We start from the raw sequence: 23,479 nt of genomic DNA, 5'->3' as shown, positions 1-23,479 counted from the left end.
TGAGCCTCCTCAGCCGGTTTGGGGGGTGGAAGGGGACCTGGCCCACATGGGACTTGCCTTCAGCTTCCCTCATCCAGGGAGGGTCTGCAGGGAGGGTGGGGCAGCCCCCAAGGCCTCACCAGGAAGCCCAGGCCAGCACTTCCGGAGGAGGTGGTGCTGTGTCAGCAAGAGCCCAAGGGGCTCCTGTCCCTGTGGCTCCTGGAGGAGGGGTCAGGAGTCTGCCTCCTAGCCCCCTCGCCCTCCCTGCCCTCATCCAGCCGAGTGGCTAGCAGATGGGCTCTGGCTGCTTCGAGAAGGAAGCAGGACTCGGCAGCTGGCTAGGCCGAGCCCGCCTGGAGGGTCCCCTCCTCGGGGCTGGAGAATGCATTTAAAAGTTTGAATTCAAAATTGATTTTGAAGGGCCCTAATCTCCGATCCCCTGGCGCTCCGGTGTGTCTGCAGCGCCTGCCAGACTCTCGTTTTCTGGTTCAGCGCGTTGGTGCTCACGTCCCTGATGCTGTGAAATTGAGACTCGTCTGAGAGTCTGTGCCCTCCTCCTCCTCTGTGGAGATTGCAGGCCCCTTGGGAGCCCTGTTTCATTAGATGGGTGACGTGGGCTTCACAGGTGCCCAGGGAGCAGCTGAGTTGCTGTCTGGGGAGCGCAGCTTCCAGACGCTTCCCTGTGGTCCCCACAGCTGTGCAGCTCCAAGCAGCATCCCGTCAAGGGACCTGGGGGCTGGCTGCAGCAGCCCAGCATGGGATGGGGCCTGGTGGAGGCTACAGATGGAGAAGGGCTCGGGCCCGGGTTTTTTCTGTAGCAAACTTCAGGGGCTTTTTCCTCCCACTGGCCCCCAGAGGCTCAGACTAGGCTGAGAGGAAAGAGTGGTCACGTCTATAAGCCAAGAGGGCCCTCGGTGGGGAGTTGGGGAGGCTGGGTCTGTGCCAGGGGAGGAGGGGGTGCCCAGGCCACAGGCACAGAGGGAAAGACTGAGCTGCTGAGGTTCTGCAGATGCCTGATCTCTGGGCTGCACCTCCTCTCCCTGAGGGTTGGGATGGAGCAGTTATGTGCAAGGGGAGGTACAGAGGGGGCTTCATTTCCCGTGGGTCTGTGGGTGCTGAAGGACAGGATTGCTTCCCCTTTATATTTGCACAAGAGCTGTCATTTCTCAGCTGGAGCTCTGGGGTTCATTTCTCAGTTTTGAGCCCTGCCTCAAAACTCTGGATTGTGGCAGGCAGGACCTAGGCACCACCACAGCTGGATCTGTTTTGTTTGGTGGAGCCACATGGCCACAGGTGCCTACAGATGCTACAGGTGTGGCATGGGGCAGCAGCAAGCCTGATGAGGCTCCCATCTGTGGCCTGCCCGTCTGCATCAGCCCACTCTGGCCGGTAGACTCTCGCCAGTAATATCTGGATAGATTCCACTCAGTCTCTTCATTCATTAACTGAACCGATGGTTAAAAAGTGACTGCTATGGGGCTCAATGCTGAAGACACAGTGGTGAACAAGGCAGACAGGGCTCCAAAATAGGTCTTCATGGGGCTTATATTCATATGAGAGAGACCAATCATTTTTCTTAAGTAAAATCACAGAAAAGTAAAACAATTACAAATTGTGATAAAAACTCAGAAGGAAATGACTGGGGATTCATTTAAATAAGAAAATAAGGAGGTCAAGGAAAGCCTCTCTGAGATGACGTTTAGGCTGAAGCCCAAAGATGAGAAGGAACCAGCCACATGAAGAGTCAGAGAAGGGTGTTCTGGGAAGGGGAAAGCATTCTGTGCAAAGGCCCTGAGGCGGGAGGGAGATCTGGAGTGTGGCTGGAGCACAGTATAGGAGGGGGAGGCAGGGGACAGACTATGTGAAGATATCATGGGCTTGATGAAGAGTGTGATGTGATTCGCAGCCCACTGGAAGTTAAGGAAGGGTTTCAAGCTGAGCAGTGACCTGACCTACTTTGTTTTGAAAGATTTCTGCAGCTGCTGTGTGAAGTTGGATTGTAGATACTAGACACGAGAGGCTGGTGGGTGCCTGTGCTGATGGTGCAGTGAGAGATGGCAGTGGCTCTGGAAATGGGAAGAAGCAGGTGGGATGGGGACCAGGAATCAGCAGGGGAGAGGGGATGAGGGTGATGCAAGACGTGACTGGCCTGAGCGTTTGGGTGGACGGTGGTGTTAGTACAGTGAGGAGAAGCCTGGGGTCAGGAAACAGGTTTTGGGGAGGAGATCTAGGGTCTTATCTTGGAGATACTGCTTTCTAGATATGTCTGGGACCTTACAGAGACAACTGGAGAAATGGAAGAGAACTAACTGCAGATAACTCTGCACTTCACTTAAGCGTCGTTTCCCGTGAGAGACTCCAGCGAGCACAGGCAGCTCTGGTGTTTCTGTTCCGCTCACTAAAGAACCGCAGAAAACTGCACGTAGCTGCGAGCGGGGATTCCCTTTGCACCTGCTCCAGTGTCTCTCTGTGCATCTTCCAGGCCCCTCTGCAAGTTCTCGACTGGGTCCCCTAAAGCTGTTGCCTGACGCCGGGCTGTGCGGGGTTCGGCTTCCCTCAGCAACGAAGACCCGTGAGGTGTGTGTGTAAACTCCTCAGCCCCTTTGTCTTTGAACACGGGAAGCTCACTGTGGGTTCAGGCTTCAGGACACACCGTGCCTAGGAGGCTGGCTTCCACCAAAACACACGGAAAATGCCTGCTGCTTTGTACTCCTTAACAGGCGATGGCTCCTCTGGGGGGCGCTGGGGACCAGAGGCCGACCCTGCCCTGAAGTGTCCCTGTAAGGCGTGTTTCAGAGCTTCCCTCTCTTGGCAGGGTCTGAGCAGAAGACCACCTGCCCCATTACTCAGGAAAAAACGGTGCGATGCTGCTTCTGGATAGAGCAGGAAGGGGGTGGGGCGCTTCCTGGCCCGCAGCCTGGGTCTGAAGCCCCGCTTGGCCTCCCCCAGGATGCCCTTGGGCAGGTCGTGTGATTTCGCTGAGCTCAGGGTCGTGATGAGGGTGGGTGTTAATGAGTGTAGAGCACTCGGCTCTGCTCGTAGGGGGCGTTTGGCGAGGGGTATTACCATGTGGTTGAACATGACTACAGGAGCTGCAGCGGCTTGGGGACATGCCTGGGCAGGGCTTTCCTGTGGCCTCCCCTACTGTGGGGGACTGTGGGGACTGGGAAGAACTTGCCACTCTAGAGGAGGCAAGCATGCTGGACCTCCTTTAAATTTTTTACCCTGAGCCGGGCCCCTCTCCAGGATGCCCCCATCCCCTCATTCACACGCAAGCCCCTGGCTGTTGGTTGAGGCTGTCCCTGTTATTGTGGCTCTGGTCTGGAGCCCCCAGCTCTCTCCTCACAGCTTGGCCATCCCCCTGAGGACCTGTGCCATCTCAAGGCTTTTTTGTCCCTCTCAAGGCTGCGATGCAAGCATCTCGGCTCTGCCTCTACAAAGCCCTCCCGCTCCCTTCCCAGCCCCTGTGCCCTCTTTGTCCTTCGTTTCTGGTCCATGTCTGCTTTCTGGCCCTGCCGGAAGCCCTTACGAGATCCCAAAGCAGCTTCTGAAGGACCACCAGGTGAGTAGAAATGGCCTGTGACCCGCCAGAGCATGGAGGGAGTCAGTGTCCTGCCTGGGCTGTCATTCCTCCTGGTCTTAGCCCTGGCCCTGCTCTGAGCATGCCTCTGGTCCCCGCCCAGCATCATCTGGCATCCAGATTGCACGGGAGAAGCCGGCTGCGGCCCCAGGGAGCCGTCCTCACCCAGGCTGTGCAGGGAGGCCACAGGGAGTGTGATGAATGAGAACCTGAACTCGCGAGTCTGGTAGGCCCAGGCCTCCAATCCCCACCCTGCAGCTGTCCAGCTGTGTGACCTCGGGTTAGGCCCTGAACCTCCCTGGGCCTGTTTCCTCATCTGTTGAATGGGGGTAATCATTTAACACCTCAGAGCTAGTATGAGGCTTCACTGAGATAACAGCTGTAGTGAGTGCTGAGTGAATGGTGGGTTTATGAAGAGGCATACAGAGTCTGACTGAGGGATCTCCATCTTAGTTTTTTTTTAATTGAGGTATAACATATACACAGTAAAATGCACAAGTCTCAAATGTTCAGTTCAATGAATTTTTACATACGTACATACCCATTAAACACCACCCAGATCAAGATGGAGGACATTTCCAGTCCCTCTGCAGGCTTCCTCCCGCCCCCTGCCAGGTGACAATACATGCTATTATTCTGACATTTCTCACCATAGATCAATTTTGCCTGTTTGGAAATTACATAGAAATAGAATTATACGGGATGTACCTTTTCATGTCTGGCATCTTTCATTCAACATTATGCTGTCTGATTCATCCATGTTGTTGTGCATATCAGTGATTCAATCTTTTTCATTGCTGTGTACTATTCCACTGTATGAATCTACTATAATTTATTATGCGTTTTACTGTTGCTGGACATTTGTGTTGTTATTGGTTTGGGGCTGTTATGAAGAAAACTGCTATGAACATCCTTGTACATCTCTTTTGGTGGACATAAGCTCTGATTTCTGTTGGGTATATACCTAGGAAGAGAATTGTTGGGTAATAAGATATCCATAAATTTTCTTAGCTGATTTTTTTAAGCTACTGTGTCAAACATTGGTATAAACACTTCATGTGCATTATCTAATTTAATCTTCAGAATAAGCCGTTAAAGCAGGCTGCTCTCATTTAGCAAGTGAGTAAATTGAGGCAGAGCTGGGAAGTGATGGAGCCAGAATTCAAGCTGAGACCATCTATCTGCAGGGCCCACAATGTTCATGTCTACACTGCCTGCCTCTTCTCTCAGACCCCCTAGAGGGGTGGTGCCAGTCCCTCCACTGAGCTGGCCACTGCCCCGCAAGGCGATCCCAGCCTCCTGGCCTTCGTCTCTCTGCCTCAGTGGGGAGTTGGAGGCCACAGGAGCCCCTACTTCTCTCCCTCATCTAACCCAATAAACATGCTGCCTGCAAGTGGGTGTGCAGAGGGGTGGTGATGAGCGTGCTCTGGGTGGCTGTAGCCATGCGTTTCAACAGTTGTTCTCGTTGGCTTTTGATTCCAAATGAGTAGGAAATGCTATTAGTTCAGGCCTCGCCTGCCGCATGGCAAGGCCCTGGGATAGGAGTGCACTGAGATGAGAAATTGTGGAGATAAAACTGGTGTGAAATGGAGGCCTTCTCACAAGGCTGGAGGTGTCTGTGCGAAATGAAGTTACTTCTGAGAAGACGAGATTTAAAGAGATTCTGCGGAATTAGATTACACTTTCAAATTTCCTTATTAAACGGGATTGATGCCGGGGAGGGGCCGCTAGCTGGCTCTGCTTGGGATCCTCCTCTGCAGTTCCAGGCCCAGGTGTGGGCCCAGGTGGGTACAAGCACCTTGCAGGTGGCAGGGACCCAGATCCCCAAAGGCTGCAGATCCCACCCCCCAGCAGCTGAAGTGGGTGTGACGATTATGAGGCTGATAATTTCTAGATAATTTCCGCCGCTCCACACGGATCCGTGTGGGTGAAAGCTGGGGGATTCATGCTCTTCCCTTTCCTTGGGGAAGTGGTATTGAGAACAGAGCACCAGGCCTCTGACTCGTGAGCTTTTTTCAGATCAGAGCTCAATTTTGAGCTGTGATCCACTTTTTGGAAATGTAGTTTTTTAAGACAGTAAATGTGCTTGTGACTGCTCGTGCATATGTGTGTATATTTACACGAGCACATCCATGCATGTGTGTGCTTGGATGCATGGGTATGCATTGTCATGCAACTTACTGAGCACCTACTGTATGCTAGCACTGTGCTAGGTACAGAATAAAACTCTTGTGGGGAGAATAAACAGACATTGTTCTGCCTCTAGTGGACCTAGTGCACATGTATATGATTATGTGCATATGTGTAAGTATTTGTGTGCTGCTGTGGGTATTTGTGTATGTATCTACATACCTTCCCTGTGTCTCCTAGTCTCTGTAATGTCTCCCACCTGGATCTGCTAGCGCCTCAGAGATGGCAACACATAGCCTGGCAGCACAGCAGAGGAGTCCAGAGCTTGAGCCCTGAAACAGACTACCAGGGTTCAAATCCCAGCTCTGCCACACACTAACTGTGTGACCCATGACGAGTCGTAACCTTTCTTGTGCCTCAGCTTTCCCATTGTTAAAATGGGAATAATGATGGTACCTATCTCCTCAGGCTCACAATTGTGAGCCAAGCACTTAGAAGCTAAGCACTGCTAAGTGTTCTGTCGGCAGAATCTCCCTGCAAATTGCCCTGAGCCCTGGGGAAGCCCAGCCTGTGGTCCCCGCCTGCCCCAGAGGACGGGAGGGGTGCCCACGGTGAGGAAGGAAAGCCCCAGAGCTGCATCGGGCAGCTGTGTTGTGCTGTGTGGGCACGGGTTTGGAACCAGTGCTGAGGCACACGAGACATTGTGAGAATACCAAGGCTACAGCTGCCTGTACCCCAGGGCTTTCCCCAGAGCAGCCGGAGGGACCTGCCCTGAGCTGTCACCCTCTGAGCCGCCACAGCACCCCCTTCCCACTTGACTGGTCACTGAAGCAGCCAGGGCTGACTTCCTTCTGCACACGTTTGCAGTGACCACTAGAGTGTCCTTTGGGTAATGCTGGACGCTAGCCAGCGCCTGTGCCACTTTAACCACAGTGGCACTTTTAAGTCAGTGTATTCTCCTCAAAATGCTTCCATCACTATTTTAGGGACCTGAGATGGAGCTGTGACTAAGGGGGTCCTTTTCCATGTGCTAAATGGGGTGACACTAATCAGGGCTAACTTTTAACTGCAAGCCCAGTTAGTCCTGGGCACTTCACATGTATTAACTCCTTTACTCCTCGCCGTGACTCTATGAGATGAGTAATCTTCATACTCATTTACAACAAAGAAGCCTGCAAAGGAGTTAAAGTCATATAGTCAGAAGTGTCAGATAAGCCCAAATTGAAGTTATTCCATAAAATAACTGTCCTGTACTCTTCAAAATTGTCAGTCTTGAAAGGCAAAGAAAGGCTTAGGAATTCTTCCAGATTTAAGTAGACTAAACTTGACAACTGAATGCAATGCATGATCCGGAATTTTATTTTGCCATAAAAGATATTATTGGGGGAATTGGTGAAATCTGTGTATTAGATAATAGTATTACATCAATGATAATTTTCTGGTTTTGATCACTGTACTGTGGTCATGTGAGAGAATATCTTCGCTTTTAGGAAATACCACAGTATTAAGGGGTATAAGGGCTTTATGTCTAAAACCAACTCTCAAATGAGTCAGGAAAAACATTACAGGTAGGTAGGTATGTAGGTAGGTAGATAGAGAAGGATAAAGCAAATGTGGAAAAATGTTCATATTTAGGGAATCTGGGTGAAGAGTATACAGGAATTCTTTCTATTTTTGCAACTTTACTGAATGTTTGAAATTATGTCAAGATAAAAAATTAAAGGAAAAAGAAAACAAGTGTCAGAGCCGGGAAGGCGTCCTGGGGGGCATGTTAATACTACTACCGGTTCCTGTTCATAGGCCCCTCCAGGTCCTGGACTCTGCTGTGGCTTCACATGCATAACTTTTTCTATCCTCATGCAGTCTCCATGGAAAGAGACTTTTGTGGCCCCCGTTTCACAGATGCAAGTCAGAAAGGTGAGGGGATTTGCTCCAGGCCCTCCAGCTACTTGGGACAGTTCCCAGACGGGCAAGTAGGCTCTCTGGGTTCAAGGTCTGTGCTCTTAGCCTCAACCCCACTGTGACTCTGACCTTTGAGGAGAGTGGGATGGGCAAGACAAGGCATTTCTTTCTGGAACAGTGGTGGAGTGAAGGCCCTGGCAGAGAAGCAAACAAGATCCATTTGCAGGATGGAAAGGGCTATTATTCCGGGATTCTGCAGGGAGCAGATCCAGCAGTGCCAAGGTGGACATGCTGGCATGTGGGAGGGGGCCTCAAATGCCAGGTGGAGTTGCCAGTGGTAGCCACGATGGCTGTGCCAGCAGGGGAGCCACAGGACACAGCCTGGAGTGACCTGGGGCTGGGTCGGGCGGGCATTCTGGGGTGGAGGACTGGCCTTGGAGGAGCCCCCTGGGAGGTGACGAGAGTGCTCCACAACAGGTTCAGCCCGCTGTCCAAACTGGAGGCATGGGTGGGACCTGGAGCTGGGGGGCCTAGCAGTTCGGAGAAGTCCAGTGCCGGATCTGAGGGACAGCCTGGCCTGGGATAGGTGGGCAGGAGTTGCTGAGAACTTGGGTCTAGCCTGGCAGGCCACTCTGGGGGGTCCGTGTGAAGAGGAGGGCTTCTCTCTTGGCTGGAGGGAGGGTGCAGGAAGAGCTGAATGGCCTCTGGCCGTCCCTCTGGTCACCCGGACTGTCTGGCTGTTCCTCAGATTAAAGAGCTGAGAGTAACAGTCTGGCAGCCGGATGAGTCAGACTGCCAGGCTGCCTCCTTCCACCGTCAGCCTGCCCAGGGTAGAGACAGGGTAGGGGTCTGGCCTATCTCCCCTCAAAGGTTGTCACCCCCCATCCTGAGATTTGGGGGGAACACACAGGCTGAGTGAACTGGTTTATTTTGCCGGGTCCCGTGGGTGCGTCTGAGCGGAGTCCGCACATGCGTGTGTGCAGGGGCAAACATCATCCATTGTCGAATATCAGTGTTTTCATGGGTGAGTAGTAATTACTGGGTAATGCTTTAAAACCTTTCCTGAAGGAGCGCAAAGCTGGTTTTTTCTAAAGTCAGGAGTACATTAAAAGGATTACCATGTAGATTTGATTTTTAGATAACACTAAAATGGATCCCAAATGGACTTCAGCAAAGGGATGCTATCTCCTTAATGGAAAGTACATGGCCGGAGGCTCAGCTCCCACAGCCAGGCAGGGGAGGCGGGCGGAGAGGTGTCTGCAGGGCCGGCTGGCAGGCTGGGTGGGGGCTGGGGAGGAGGGCAGGGAGGGAGAGCCCAGACCCTCTGGGGAGCATGGCTCCATTTGGGGAGCAGGAGACCGTAGATGCCCCTCCTTTAACCCCCGCACCTTTCCAGGAGTGTTTTCAAGTCTCCCGGACTAGCCCAGTGCGAGCAAACACAGTGTGTGTTCCCTAAAGAAGGGAGTGGTGAGTCAGACTTCTCCCAGGATCTCAACCTTTCCAGGCAGGGAAAGCTCAAGGTCCCCAAAGCTCTGGGACCTCCTTAGCCAGGCTGGCCCTGGCGTTCCCTGTCTTGGTGGACACAAGACACTGGCAGAAGCCACGTGGCTTCTTAAGAGTTCTCCAGGGCTCAGGAGGCAGAGTGCAGCACCCCAGAGCAGGGTGCCTAGGCCTTACAGGGCACCTGCTGTGTGCCAGCCTCAGCCTGGGTGTGGGCAGGGGATGGGGGACCTGGGGCAGCCTGTGACTTCACTCCTCGTGGCCTCCCTGGGTCCTGTAGGTGCCAGGTCCCACTGAGGATGGAATTGCCGGGTAGTGCTGTAGCTCATAGCCCTGCAGGCTCAGTGGCCAGGCGTGCTGGCACCTGAGCTTGAAAGGCCAGCCTGTCCTGGAGCCAAGCCAGATGGAAGAAGGACCGGGACAGACACTCCTAGTGCTGGGATCCTCCTTCATTTTGGGGTGTAACAGTGGGCCTGGCGTATCCCCTGAGTGTGGGTGTTCCAGCCACCCACCCCCCCTGCCAGTGACAGTACAAGTGTAGAGGCCTGGGAGAGCCCAGGACTGCGGGGAAGGGAGCCGGGCCTGCTGCCAGCCCAGGTGTGCAAGGCGAAAATCAGCCTTGGTGGAGCCACGCTAGAGGCCTGGCCTGAGAGTTTCCAAGTTGGTATTTATATGCAGAGCATAGCTGGCTGGGTGCTCCTTCCACAGGCCCCAGGGACCATAGTCCCGCCTGGGACCCCCAGACCTCCCCACATCCAGCTCTCTTAACCTCTCCCCATTTGCCCACATCTGGTTCCTCCCTGTAGGTCAGGCCTTGGAAGAAGCCCACAGGCCCCCTTTGCTCGCAGGAGTACCTGCACCCCAGCTGGCATCCACAGGTTCCTCAGAGCTCTGTGACCAGGCTGGACCCTGCTGGAGGAGACACGGGCAGGCCTGAGGACATAGTCATCCTGAGCCCCATCACTCTCTCAGACCAATTAACCTTTAGAACTGCATTAAGAAAATTAGGTAGTGGACTTGCCAGCTATTAGACAGCCCTGCAGGGCTGGAGGGGGGAGGAAGGAGAGAGCCCACAGCAGCCTGCACTGCCTCCTCCCTGCCCTCACCTGACCCCCTGCTCCTGGGCTCTGGAGGGCCGCCCTGGCCCAGGGGCCACCCCTTCCCCAAGAGAAGTCTGAGGAGGCAGTGAGGCTGAGAAGGAGCACAGGAGGCAGGGAAGGGGCCCCGGGGCCAGCTTATCTGTGGCTTACACTAGCACCTCGGACAGTCTGGGCCTCAGTTTCCCCATTTGTGGAATGAGAGCATTTGCCTAGAGGAACTCTGAGGGCCCTTCTGACCTGACATCTGTGGATTCTGGGACTGAGGCCCCTTGGAGGCTGGTTCTCCACTGAAGCCTGAGGAAGGGTCACACCTGGAGGAGGGAAGGGAGAGGAAGAGCTCAGACTCTGGGCTGGGGGCAGAGAGGGGAGGGAGGGAAAGGAACTGAGCCTGGAGCCCTGGAGGGTGCAGGCGTCCCTTGGAGAGGATGGGGCCAGGAGGAGGGGAGACGTCCAGGGCTTGTGGGAAAGCCAGGGAGGCAGGAAGGAGTGGACTGTTCCCTCCAGAGTCCACCTCTCTGTCCACCTGAGCCTTGGTCAGGGAAGGCACCCCCCGACCCCCACCGCCTTCATGAGGGGCTCTCAGGCAGCTCTCACGGGCAACCCCTTGTCCAAGTCGGGGCTTCTGAGCCTCCCTCACTTCCCTCCAAGCCGAGTCTTCACCACACTCAAGCCTCAGGGCTCCACGTGTATGTCCAGGCTCCCCGACGTCTCTCCCCATCTCCTCCTCAACTGTCACTCCTTGTGGCCCCAGGGCCAGGAGCTAGGAGCCCATGCCTCTGTGCACATGCAAGCCCATGCTTGTACACTGTGCCTCTGTGCATGGGGTGTGCGTGAGTGTACACGCTTGCCTGCTAGGAGGTCTGGCCCTCCCTCCAGTGAATGCCTTGCCGAGATTCCTGGCTTTTGTACTGGGCACTTGCTTTTACATTGGGAAGCTCATATGGGCCCTGGGAGAGGCCCAGTGGCTCAGAGATTCTTGTCCTGGTGGGATGAACAAGGATCCAGAGGCTCGGAACCTCCCCTCCCTCAGGCCAGGGCAGGTAGGAAGTTTGAATCTAGCTAGAAGCATTCCTGAGAGCCCCAACTAGGCCAGACTCAGCTGCCTCCCGCACGTACCTGCCAGGAGCTCCAGAGCTCCTGCTCCCTCCTGGGGATATCACGGGGCCACCTCACCTTCTTCTTAACACCTCCACAGTTCTACATGAATAGACCCAGAAGCTTATAGACTGACTTCTTTGGTTAAAGTAGTCAAACACACAAGCAGTGTGAGGAAGTTTTGAGGTGGCAAAAAGATCTGGGAGTTCTAGTGGACCTCAAGCCCATTGAGATTCTGTTCTCAGAGATGCTGAAAGAACCGATGGGATCAGACTACCGTGGTTCAGACTGCACAGGGGGCAGTGGCAGGATGGGGAGGATCAACTCAGGGGGCTGGTCCTCCGGACTACGTGTGTGCCCTGCAGCAGAGCAGACATGGGGCTCCCCATTGCCGCCTTCAGCTTCTGGAGGGACCTTCACAGGGCAGGGGAACAGGCTGTGCCGTGCCGCCCAAAGGACGGGACCAGGGCCAGGGGAGGAGTTCGCTGGGGAGAACGTGGGGGGCCCTGGAGCCCCAACCCTGAGGGGCAGCAGGAGAGGCAGTGGGCTCCGTTCCTGGAGGTGTGTCCCCTGAGGCCTGGAGCCACAGCGCCACCCTTGTGTCCATCTGTCTGTCCTCTGTCCACCCGCAGGCGTGCCGATGCTCTCCGTCCAGCCCAAAGGCAAGCAGAAGGGCTGCGCGGGCTGCCACCGCAAGATCAAGGACCGCTACCTGCTGAAGGCGCTGGACAAGTACTGGCACGAGGACTGTCTCAAGTGTGCCTGCTGCGACTGCCGCCTGGGCGAGGTGGGCTCCACCCTCTACACCAAGGCCAACCTCATCCTGTGCCGGCGCGACTACCTGAGGTGCGCCGCCGCCCGCCCGCCCCGGCCCTGCTGCCCACAGAGCCCGTCCTCCAAGGCCCGCACTCTGCCCCTGCTCCAGACCCGGTACCCCGTGTGCCCGCCTGTGTCTGCTCCTCCCAGACCGTCCCGCCCCTGCCCTGCTCCCCCAGACGCCCCAGGAGCCCCCAAGGGCAGGGCCCACCTTTAACTCCTTGGACTCATTGCCCAGCACAGGTCCTGGGCAGGCGTTTGTAACCGTTGGGCACCTGCGATAAGCTTCCCCAGGGCACCAGCCTGGCTCTGCCCCTGCCTTTGCCAGATGCTTCTGACCCAGCCATTCCACCTGGAATCTGAGAGGGGATGCCTCAGAGGGGCTTCCAGGAACAGGTGGGGAGGCTCTGACTTCCCTGGGCCCCTGCTGCCTGAAGTCTCCTTCCCTGCTCCTCCGTTGTCGGTGGGCCCTGAGATTAGACCCGGATGTCTGGGGAACCTGGCAGGTGGCCAGACCCCTGGAGAAAGACCCCGGATGTTGGAGCTTAAAGACCTGGGCTTGAACTAGCTCTGAGCCTTTTGGCTTCAAACCTTCTCCAAGCCTCAGTTTACCCTTCTGTGAATGGTGAAAAGACTGATGCTTCCCCGCCTCGCATTCCTCAGAGCCCTAACCCACCCTCCCCTACAACCTGGATCCTGTTCCCTGGGGCTGCCTCCCCCAACTAACCCTCCCTTAGGCTATCTATGACATCAGCAAGGCTGGAAGGAGGCCACAAAGCAGGGGCCTTGGCTGAGACCCAGCATTTGCATTTGGCTCCCACGCAGGCTGCTGGGTGGTGGCTGGGCCTTACGGGGAAGGAAGGCCCATCGCATTAATTAATAGGTCGGGGCAAGGGCTTTGTGGTGCTTCCTCTGCTCAGGACTGGGCATGTTAGGGGGTGGGGTTATCGGCGGAGTTTCTCCTACTTCCCAGAAGAGCCTAAGATTTACCTGCCTGCACTTTCTCTTTTAACTTCTGCCTTTTGCAGGAGTTTTTAAAAGTGGTGCAATAAACCAGGATCTGTGACTCAGTGCTCCTGGCTGGGGCTGGAGGAGGGAGGCGGGGCCAGGAGGAGGGGTTAAGGAAGGATGCTCTGGGGACTGACCCCTCAGCAACCTGGAAAGGACCTCCAAGTCCAGAGGTTTAGGACATCACTGGGGGCTGAGCCTACCGGGTCCAGGGGAGGTGGCAGACCATCTGATGAGTCCACAGGACCTGGAGAGGGAGGACCACCGTGCAGGATGGGCTTGTCAGCAGAGCGGAAGGCCCCACCAGCATTCTGGGCCCTGCCAGCTACTGGAGCATGGAGGTATCTTTCTAGGCTCCAGCAGAGGCCAGAGAATGACTTTGGGGCCAAGTAGGCCAGTGGGCGGGGTGGGGGTGGGGCTTCCTTGATCTGCGTAGCCCCAGTGAATGGCTGTCCAGAGCCTGCCCCTCTGCAGCCACTGCTCATGGACTGGGGGCAGTAAGCCCCCTCCTGCCGAGCAGGTGCTGTGGCCCAGCCTTTGTCTGCCTTAATCTGAGCCACCAGGCAGCTCGGGCTGGTGAATAATGGAGCCAAGGCCGTCTGCAGGCGCCTGAGCTTGTACTGGACAAATCAGGGATTAGAGGGGCCTCCTGCCGCCTCTCGGCCCCTTGCCTCACTTGGGGCTTGCTCTGCCCATGTGCAGAAAGGAAGCCAGGAGGAGTCTGGCTGGCTCAGGCCATTGGAACATCCAGGCAAGGATTGGTCTGCATGGCGGGGAGTGAGCTCCCCGTCCCTAGAGCTTTGCCACCAGCAGCTAAGAGGAAGGGTGCCTGCCTCAAAGAGGCGTTGTGCCAGATGTCCTTGGAACTGGCTTTTGGCATCAGTCCTGGTTTAGAAGCATCTTTGAACAGGACCATCTAGAACACACCCCCATTTTAAAGAAGGATTAAATGAGGTCCAGGAAAAGGAAAAAGGGACTTAGGCAAGTCACACGGTGAGTTGGTAGCAGAAAAAGACACCCCCCCCACCATAGGATTATTGTCAGGATGAAATGAGTTGATCTTTGTAAAGCCCTTAGAACAGTGCCTGGTGCAGGGTAAATACAGAGGTGTTTACTCAATGAGTTGTTACTGAGACTTTACAAAAGTTTTCACAACAAACCTGTGAAGAATGTATTTTGGTCCCCATTTTACAGTTGAAATAAATGAGGCTCAGAGAGACTCAGTGACTTGTGAGAACACACAGCCCACGGTCAGCTGACTGCCTCTAAATTCGGGCTTGTGTGACTCTGGAGTCCTCGCTCAGGGTCCAGCCCAGTGTTCTCCTGGTGGCCCCAGGTGCTTGGAGGATCCCAGTGGGAACCTGGGAGGGAGCCCTGGCAGCCCAGCCTGGGGGTGGGCAGTGTCAACCGACCCCTGAGCCCCCTACACTCACCTCCCTGGGTGGATGTGCCGATTTTCTCTGAAGCCTGATCTCTTAGCAGAATCTCCATGCTGCCGTTTGTGCTCCTACCACCTTGCCCAGACCCACCTGCTAAGCCCACAGGGGTGGGAGACAGGTGGGGCCCCGGGTAGAGGCAATTCCCCTGCCCACCCCCCAGCTCCTTGGTGGGCCCCTGAGCCCTCTGTGCCCTTCCCCTGCAGGCTCTTTGGCACCACAGGAAACTGCGCGGCCTGCAGCAAGCTGATCCCAGCCTTCGAGATGGTGATGCGGGCCCGGGACAATGTCTATCACCTTGACTGCTTCGCCTGCCAGCTCTGCAACCAGAGGTGAGTGCTGCACCGGTGGCAGAGCCAACCGACTCACCAGACTCCAGCTGACGCCTGCTGGGACGGACCAGGAGCGCTGTGGAGGCGTGCATGCAAATGTGTGTTGTGTGTGTGCACGTTGTCATGAGCATGCACGTATGTACATATGTTTTATGTATGCCTGAGCCCTGTAGCCAAATGTGTGCACTCAATACTGCGTGTGCACGTTTGTAGGGCACAGTTCGTGTAAAGGTAATAGATGGGGGCCTGCATGAGCTTACTGTGTATGCACAGTGTGAGAGTCATGTCATGTCTGCATTTTTAAATGTCCATGTACAAGGGGGGCATGTGTGTGCTGTGTGTGCATGATGGGTGAGTATGCACGTGCACGTGTGTTTTAAATGTGCACGTACAAGGGCCCTGTATGCGTGCCCTATGCCCTTGTGCATGTGCCACGTGCATGCATGTACGCTCTAGTGAGAACGGGTTCCAGACCTGAGGGCGAAATCCCTTCCGAGAATGGCCACTCACTCCTGTGGTTCTGGTTCCAGCCCAGCCTCCTTTCTGGTCTGTTGGCTGCTACACAGTACCCCAGCCCTGTGGGAGGCCCCAGGGACCTAAGGAGCCAGAGCCCTTCAGCCCTGGCTGGGGGCCTAGCCCAGAAGGCAGGCCCTTTTCTCAGGAGCCCTCAGGTCAGGAAGAAACTCATGCTAGTGTTCCCAGAGGGTCAGGTCCAGAGGGACCTCCAGGGAACTCTGGTCTGGCTGGGGCTCTGACTAGACTCTCTGCTAAGAGGGCTCGGTGAAGTTGCAGCGCCACCTGGTGGTTGGACTTGGATGTGCTGGGACTGGGCCTGTGACCCTGGGGTCCCACTAAAGGCCTCAGCCACCCTGGGGGCATCTTGGGGGAAGTGCTGAATCCTCCAATACTTGAGGAGGACTGGGGGCGGGGAGTGCCAAAGCAGGGCCTTCTTTGGGCAGAAGGGAAGATAGTGGGACACGGCCACCTCTTCCTGGGATGATGCTCCAGGAAACCCACAGATTCTGTTTAGAGGAAAAGTGTCCTTCACTGAGCCATCCTCTCAAGTTGGAGAGGGGAACAGAGGCATGAAAACCCAACCATTTTATCCATTCCGCCTTCTCCATCTCTCCCTCTCTCCATCTCTCTCCTTTCTTGGTCTTTTCCTGTTTCTTTGTCCTTCTCTCTTTCTCCTTCTCTGGGATGAGGGAAGTTATTCCTACACCTTCCCACCAACCCCACCCCTGGCCCCACCTCCATGGAGACCTGGCTGTGGAAGGCCTGTAGCCCAGGCTTGTCTGTCCATCTGTCTGTCCTACACCCCAGACTGCAAGGCCTGGCTGAGGGCTGGGCTGACCCGGGGTGACTGACCAGGTTTGCTGTGGGACTTTTGGGGAACCGCTTCGGAAAGTTCAGGAGCAAACTCCCCAGAACCTCACTTCCCACATGTCCACCTCCTGGGCTGGGCTGGGTCCTGTCTGGAGCCCGCTGTCTGGGACCCCTCCAATGGCCTCTCTTTCCTGCTTGGATTTTCCAGATTTTGTGTGGGAGACAAATTCTTCCTGAAGAACAACATGATCTTGTGTCAGATGGACTATGAGGAGGGGCAGCTCAATGGCACCTTTGAATCCCAGGTTCAGTAACGCCCGGCGCCTGGCCTCCAGGCCAGTCTGTCTGTCCGCCTGCCCACCCACCGCCGTCTGCCCGGCCAGCCGCTCTCCTGCAATTAGAACTCCTCTGTCCTTGTTGGGAGGGATGGCCCCCCCTCGCCGCCGCCCGTCTGTGTGTGACCCTCCTGGGGCCAGGCTGGGCCTGTACAGTCTGTCTTCTGTATATAAATGGGAACATTTATTTTATGAAAAATGTAATGCGATTTTATTACTGGCGTGGATTAAACTTATGAATGTTTCCGGGGAGGTTTCTCTTCGTTGATCACATGACTGACACAGACCTGGGGCCCCTCCCCTCTGCTTGGGAGTGGGGCAGGGCCCTCCCCTTGGCCCCTGCGGGGGCAGGCATGGAGCAGGGCCTGGGGCTCCAGCTGTGCTGTTACCAGGCAGGGGAGCTCCAGGTGGGCTTTAGGGGGAAGAAGCTGGAGGGATGGGGACAACCCCCAGCCAGAGATGGGAACAGGGTGTCCTCCCCCTCCCTTGGCAGAGCATATTCCCTGGCCCCCAAGATGAAGAGAGGCAAGATGAAACCCTCTCTTGCCTGGGTTCCTGTGTTACATCTCCCCACTGAGACCCCCGACTGCCCAGACAGGGACCCAGCTCTGACCTCCTCCACAGTAGGAGCCCAAATCCTGCCCCCTACCACGGGAGTACCATCCTTAAACCGCTCTTCCCTTTCAGGGTGACGGGCAGTGTTTGCTGTCTCCTCCCTGCAGCGGGGGCCCAACCTGGGGCCTGGCTTTCTATTCTTCTGGGTGAGCGAGAACAATCGTGTTGCCCTGTAACTCAGCCCACACAGGTGGAGGTTTTCATTCATTCAATCAGCAAACCTTAATCCGCTCCGTCTCAGCCCCATGCTGCAAGCACCAGACATGAGGATGAATCATGGATCGGACACAGTCCATGGCCTTGAGGAGGATAGAGAAAGCCAGGGAAATAAACGGAGCACATTATGGTGAGGACAAACACCGCAGGGAGACCTGAACAGGCCCGTTCCCTCCAGCAGACACAGGCCCAGAGTCAGAGGCAGGCAAGCCAGTGCACACTCAGTCAGACAGATACATGTGCTGGCAGGCAGGAAAGGTGGACACACAAGTAGACCGGTGTGTAGGTAGAGATAGGTAGGGACAGACAGACAGGCAAGCTGGCAGGCACTCAACTCAGGCCAGAAGACAGCCAGACCAGCAGCTGACAAGCAGACGCCAGGGCGTTTTCCCTCCGCCCGCTGAACTTGGCTCCCCCAGGGCAGCAGGGATGCGGTCAAGGTCTTGGCTGCAGCCACAGCACCAAACACAGAGCCTGGAACTGGAAAGGTATCACTGAACAGTGTTAAAAAGAAGGCTGTATGGACAGGCTCCCCCCGCCGTCAGGCCACTCGCTCCTCCTTCCCCGGGGACTGTTTTTACCCTGGCCGAGGACCAGAGCCCAGGGCTGATGGAGCCAGCCCACTGCTTCAAGCTCTGCCTGCTCCTGGGCAGAGAATTGGCTGCCAGGGTTGGGGCAGGGTTGGGCTGGGACCTCCCATAACGCCGCCCCCAGGCCTGCTCCTCCACTTCCAGGGAAGCGAGAGGATGGCTGGGCTCTTGTGGGCACTTGGAGGAGGCTGCGTCTCCCCGTTGTACTTTTGTGGTCAGGGGTCTGGTCTGTGGAGAAGGGATTGCTGGGGCCAAGGATCTTGAGATAGGAGTTCTCAACCTTGGGGCATCCACCTTCTGTGAAGGAGCTGCACCCACGTGCGTGAGAGAAGAGAGGCAAAGAGCCGGTCCTTTGGCTGCAGAGGGTATTTTTGCATGAGTCCCACGAAACTGGGGAGCTGTCTGTATGTGACCATGTGAGATTGTGAATGAGCTGAGTGCATGAGGGTGAGGGCTGGAGTCCGCATGTGGCATTTTCCTTGCTCAACATGAAAAAGCAAATTATTTTCCTGGATTGTAGCAGAGGCCCCAGTGCCAGCCCCTCCCTGGGCCCTTAGGTCGAGGATGGCTGTGCCCATCCCAAGGGCCCCAACTCCTAACTTCAGAGTTTGCTGCAGATAAAGTTGTAGCACAAGTTAATGACATGGTTATCGAGAGATAACGGAGACACTCGAATGCAGTTTCTGGGCAATTACAATTGTTTCCAACAGAGTTACCATATTGCAGCCATGAAATAACATGTCATTTTGCAGTAATTATGTGATTAACTTGTCTTACTACTCTAGGTTGCACAACAATTAATTCACTCCCAGTGAGATAGACTCAAAGTCAGTCAGCCAGGCTTTGAAAGCCCCCAAGAGCAGCGCTGGCCTTCTAAGAGGACCCCAGCCCGACTCTGCCCACCCCAGGCCTCGCCAGCGGGCTTCCTCAGCTCAACATGGAACGGAACACGCCAAGTCCAGCATCGTGGCCCCACTTACTGCCGTCTCGCCATCCTCACCTAGGAAATGAGGATAATCTGTTTCCTGGGGCAGCCACAAGGCTGAGATCTACACTGTGAAGTGCTGTGCTTACATGAGCTGGGGTCACCATCCTGGACATCATGAAGTCCTGGTAGGAGACCCTTCACCCAGGAAGTCCCATAGCAGTCCACAGCTGCCCCCAAGAAGAGGCCACACAGGCCTTTCCCCAGCAGGTGTGGAACCAATAGGAGGGAAGGGGGGAGCAGAGAGGAGACCAGCTTTCTCTATAGCAGGCAATAGAGGTGGGGCTGGAATGGGTACTGGGGGGCTGGGATTTTGCACCTGGAGAGGTTTCACAACCTTGGGGGACCCAGGAAAAGCCACCACCCCCCTCCCCCTGCAGCCACTGTGTAGGATAAACTTGGTTTTCAGTGTAGGGCATGAATGGTCCTGGCCTGGTTCTCCTTGGGCTGCAGCACCACAGAAGACTGGGGTACAGGGGATTCAGGGAGTACTGACCATGAACCATTAGAGGCTACAGCAGCTCGAGCCTCAGCCTGGGGCAGTGGATGGTGGGGGTGTGGATGGGCATTGTGCTGTGGCTGTGCACGACTCCCTTCTGCCCCAACCAGCCCATGGGACCCCATCTCCCCTTCCTGCATTCCTTGGTGGCCTGGTGTCAGAGGTACCCTAACAAGGGACCTGAGACTCATGGAATATGGCACCTGCTTAGCCCCTGACTCCTGGGCCTGAAGCTGGACCACATAGTCTGTGCTTGAAAAGAAGTTTGATTCCAATCTTGACCCTGCTGCAGGGCCCATCATGAAATCTCATGTGGGTCCTCTCTTCTCCCGGGCCTGGTCCCAGAAACCATGCCCCACATCATGAGATATGCAGGAGCCATGGGCAAAATCCACGTGAAATTCCTGCCTGGAAAATCTCATCTCTACATGAGACAATTTCTCTTTCCCTTAAAGCTGTCAGAGAACGTCACAGCCAGATGAACTAAATCTGGTGCTGAGTGATCCCCAACACCACTGATCCGGGGATGCCACCACCAAGTGAGGGTAGGTTCTGGAAAGATGCTTTTTAGCTGCAACTGTCTATCAACCTTGGTGAAAATTCCAGTGAGAGAATGCTGTCAGTCTAAGTTGATATTTAGCTATATTTTACCTCTAAAACTATAATTGCCAAAAAATGAATGAATAAAGATGGGCCGATATGAAGACGAGTTGGTCCAGAAAAATTCTTGGTCAAGCCTGGTTTAGCATGATAAAATAATCATGATATATTTAGCATGATAAAATAAGACGAAACACACACACACACACACACACACACACACACACACACACACACACACAGAGCTAAAACCCAGAAAAGAGTGCTAATTAATCAGAACCTCATGAGCAAACCTCATTTCTGCCCCTGGCGCCTGGGGACAGACTTTCCTACTGCCTTATCCCAACAAGGGCGGGAGTCTCCTGCCCCCAGACATGAGGTGGGGGGTGTCCCAAAGCTCTCAGACTCTTGGCTTCTCCAGAGAGGGTTTTTCTTGAGCTCCCTCCGGTTGGGGCCCTATTCCTTGCCCAGCAACAGCCTCTCCTGCCGGATCCGCCCCCAACACAGCAGTGCCTCTCTGCTCCTGCCTGCTCCTCTGCCATGTTGACCGACCTGAGGCCCCGGTGTTCTCCAGCACTCATCAACTCTCCATTCAGGGCTGGGTCCGGTGCTCGCATAATAAGTTTCACATCAAACTTCTTCCACCCTGTGGTTTCCCCCTTTCACCACCTGCACCCCCTTCTTGGAGCAGGGACCTCCCTTGCTGGGGCTCCTTCTACCTGGGTTACACCCTCATGACCCTCTCTAGGGGGTCTACGAAGGGGAATGCAGTTGCTGCTCAGAACATCCATCAGGCGTGCGGGGCAGAGGGGAGAGGCGCTTTGCTATGAAACTGTGAAATTGCCAGAGAAGGAAGAGGAAGAGGCTGGACCAGGCCCTGGGGCAGGCCTCAGGGGAGGAGGGAACCCTGCCGCTCAGAGAGAGAGAAATTAGCTTCTTGGTTTTTTTTTTTGGCAAGGAAGATTAGCCCTGAGCTAACATCTGTGCCAATCTTCCTCTATTTTGTATGTGGGACGCCGCATACAAGCATCAAGCGTGGCTTGATGAACGGTGTGTAGGTCCACACCTGGGATCCAAACCTGTGAACCCTGGGCCACCGAAGTGGAGTGTGCAAACTTAACCACTATGCCACTGGGCCAGGCCTGAGAAATTAGCTTTTAAAGCCTACTTCCAATGGAGAAAAAAAAAAGACTCAGATTAAATACTTCGGAGTCTCCAAAATGGTTTTTATTCTGGGGCACCATCCTTCTCCTTGATGAGAGCTGACAGAAACCCTGTCTGCTTCTGGGTTCCCCAAGACGCCAGTGGCTGCCTGGGGCACCCAGGTTGGGGTCTGCACTCTCTCGAGCCCCTGCCTTCTCTGGGGGCACACCCAGATTCCAGAGAGGAGCTGGTCCAGGGACTCCTTCCTGGGGCTGGATTTACAGACCCTTACCTCCTGCGTCTGCTCTGTGAGCGAGTGGGGAGCCCTGTCTGTTGGGGGCTGAGGTTTCCTACAGTTCTGGCAAGTTCAGTTTTGTCTTCCAGAGTCTGAAGCTGCTAAGAGACTGAGGCAGCTCCTGCGCCACACTTCTTGTTCTAACGGGTCTCCCTGCTGCACTTGGGGAACATGGGGGCTCTTCCCACAGGGGGTCCTAGGGCTCCTCAGAATGACCCAGGCTCCCCTTCTCCTGCCTCACTCCCCATCTGCCAGCACAGATCAGGGGTCATAGATAGCACACTTACGTGAGATGGAGAGAGGAGCAGGGGAACAGAGAGGGAGAGATGAGAGAGGGGATGAGAGAGGGAAGGAAGGGAGGAGAGAGAGAGGAAAGCGAGGAAAAAGAGGGGGAGAGGGAGAGAGAGAGATGAGACAGAGGGCGAGAGAGAAGAGAGGGAGAGAGTGGGCGAAGGGTCTGAGAAGAATCTTCTACCTGCAGGGAAGGCGTGGGGTGAGGGTGGCCGTGGTGGCAAAGGGCAGTGTGGCATGGTGTTGGCATGTGGCCCAGAAGCCTGATTACGCAGGTTCAGATCATAGCTCCTCCACTTGGCAGCGGCACAGCCTTGGGCAGCTTGCTTGCCCACGTCTTACAAATGCGGAGTGTCCTTATCTTTGCAAGGGGGATGTTGCCAGTACCTGCTCCTTGGGGCTGCCCTGGGCATCAGCTGAGTCGTCGCGTGGACACACTCACTCACAACTGCAGCTGGCTCGTGGTCAGCACCAGGACACAGAGTTGCTGCTGAAACATCACTTTATCCACCCAGCACTGCGTCTGCTGGTTCTGAGGACTTGGCCCAGTTCTAGGGCAGCCCCAGGGCCCCCCTGCAGGAGGCCTGGGCTCCCCACAGCAGCCTCTCGCCTCACCCCGCAGGCAGTTCCTGGGCATCGGTGTGTGCTCACTGGGAAGGGCACTGCACCCTGGGACCACTGGGTTTTCATGAATAAAAACAGGCCTAACCCGTTTAAGCCACTCCCTAACTCTATTAGGGAGATGCCATTTTTATCATCCCATTGCTATGGGTGCTATTATTATCATCACCCCCGTTTTACAGTCGAGGAAACAGGCTCAAAGAGCCATTCTAGTAACTAATAGCATCTGGATTTGAATTCAGGCCTGGGCTGACTTCAGATTCCATGCAGGTAATTCCTGTGTGAAACTGACGCCTAGAGGCAGCCGCTTGCAGTGAAAGGATCCGGGAGTGCACAGGTAGACTCCACCCATGATAAAGCCCCTAGAACCCCCACCTTGCCCGTGTCTCTCTCTACAACCCAACCCCCCACTGAGAACTTGTCCTTGTGTAAGGGGGGCCCTTGGGCACGTCTGTCCCTCATCGCACATCCTAACTGAGCCTGTCGCTGGGCCGGGCCTGTGCTGGTTGGGATGAACAATTCCAGATGATGTAATCAGAGGCAGTGCAGGGTGGAGCAGTGGTCCAACACCAGGCAGCTCATCCAATCCCTGGGCTGGAGGTTTCTCAGTGGGGCAGGGCCCAGTGCATCACCGTTCATTCAGTCAGGAAGCCAGCCCATCAGTCAGTCAACAGACATGGATCAAGTGCCTGCTACGAGCCAGGCATGGTGCTGGGCGCTGGGGAATGGAGACGCCAGTGGAGAAGGCAGACAGGGTCCTCCGTGTGGAGTTTACAGTCTAGTGGGGGAGACAGACGATAAACAAATAAAACATAAATAACAAGCTAAAGATAGTGCAGAGTGGCTGGAGGGAGGCCTACTTTAGATAAAGCAGGAAGGAATGACCTTTTTTTTTTTTTGGTGAAGATTTGCTCTGAACTAATACCTGAGGCCAATCTTCCTCTTTTTTTTCTTTTGCTTGAGGAACATTAGCCCTCAGCTAACATCTGTGTCAGTCTTCCTCTATTTTGTATGTGGGTTGCCACCGCAGCTTGGCTTGATGAGTGGTGTAGGTCTGCACCCGGGATCTGAACCCACGAACCCAG

General features: G+C 55.2%; 1 protein-coding gene across 1 annotated transcript in view; it reads left to right on the top strand.

The window, feature by feature from the left end:
• Positions 1 to 16,784, top strand: part of LMO1 (LIM domain only 1) — a 41,470-nt gene extending 24,686 nt beyond the window's left edge. The window contains exons 2-4 of the mRNA XM_058545919.1: positions 11,919 to 12,132; positions 14,753 to 14,878; positions 16,413 to 16,784. Coding sequence (XP_058401902.1) covers positions 11,919 to 12,132; positions 14,753 to 14,878; positions 16,413 to 16,518 — 446 coding nt within the window. The 3' untranslated portion in view covers positions 16,519 to 16,784. The remainder of the gene's footprint in view (positions 1 to 11,918; positions 12,133 to 14,752; positions 14,879 to 16,412) is intronic.
• Positions 16,785 to 23,479: the final 6,695 nt, after the last annotated feature.

The sequence above is a fragment of the Diceros bicornis genome, chromosome 7 (assembly GCF_020826845.1).
Source record: "Diceros bicornis minor isolate mBicDic1 chromosome 7, mDicBic1.mat.cur, whole genome shotgun sequence".
Lineage (NCBI taxonomy): Eukaryota > Metazoa > Chordata > Mammalia > Perissodactyla > Rhinocerotidae > Diceros > Diceros bicornis.
The sequence above is the reverse complement of the archived record's forward strand: the minus strand, read 5'-3'. Positions and strand labels throughout refer to the sequence as shown.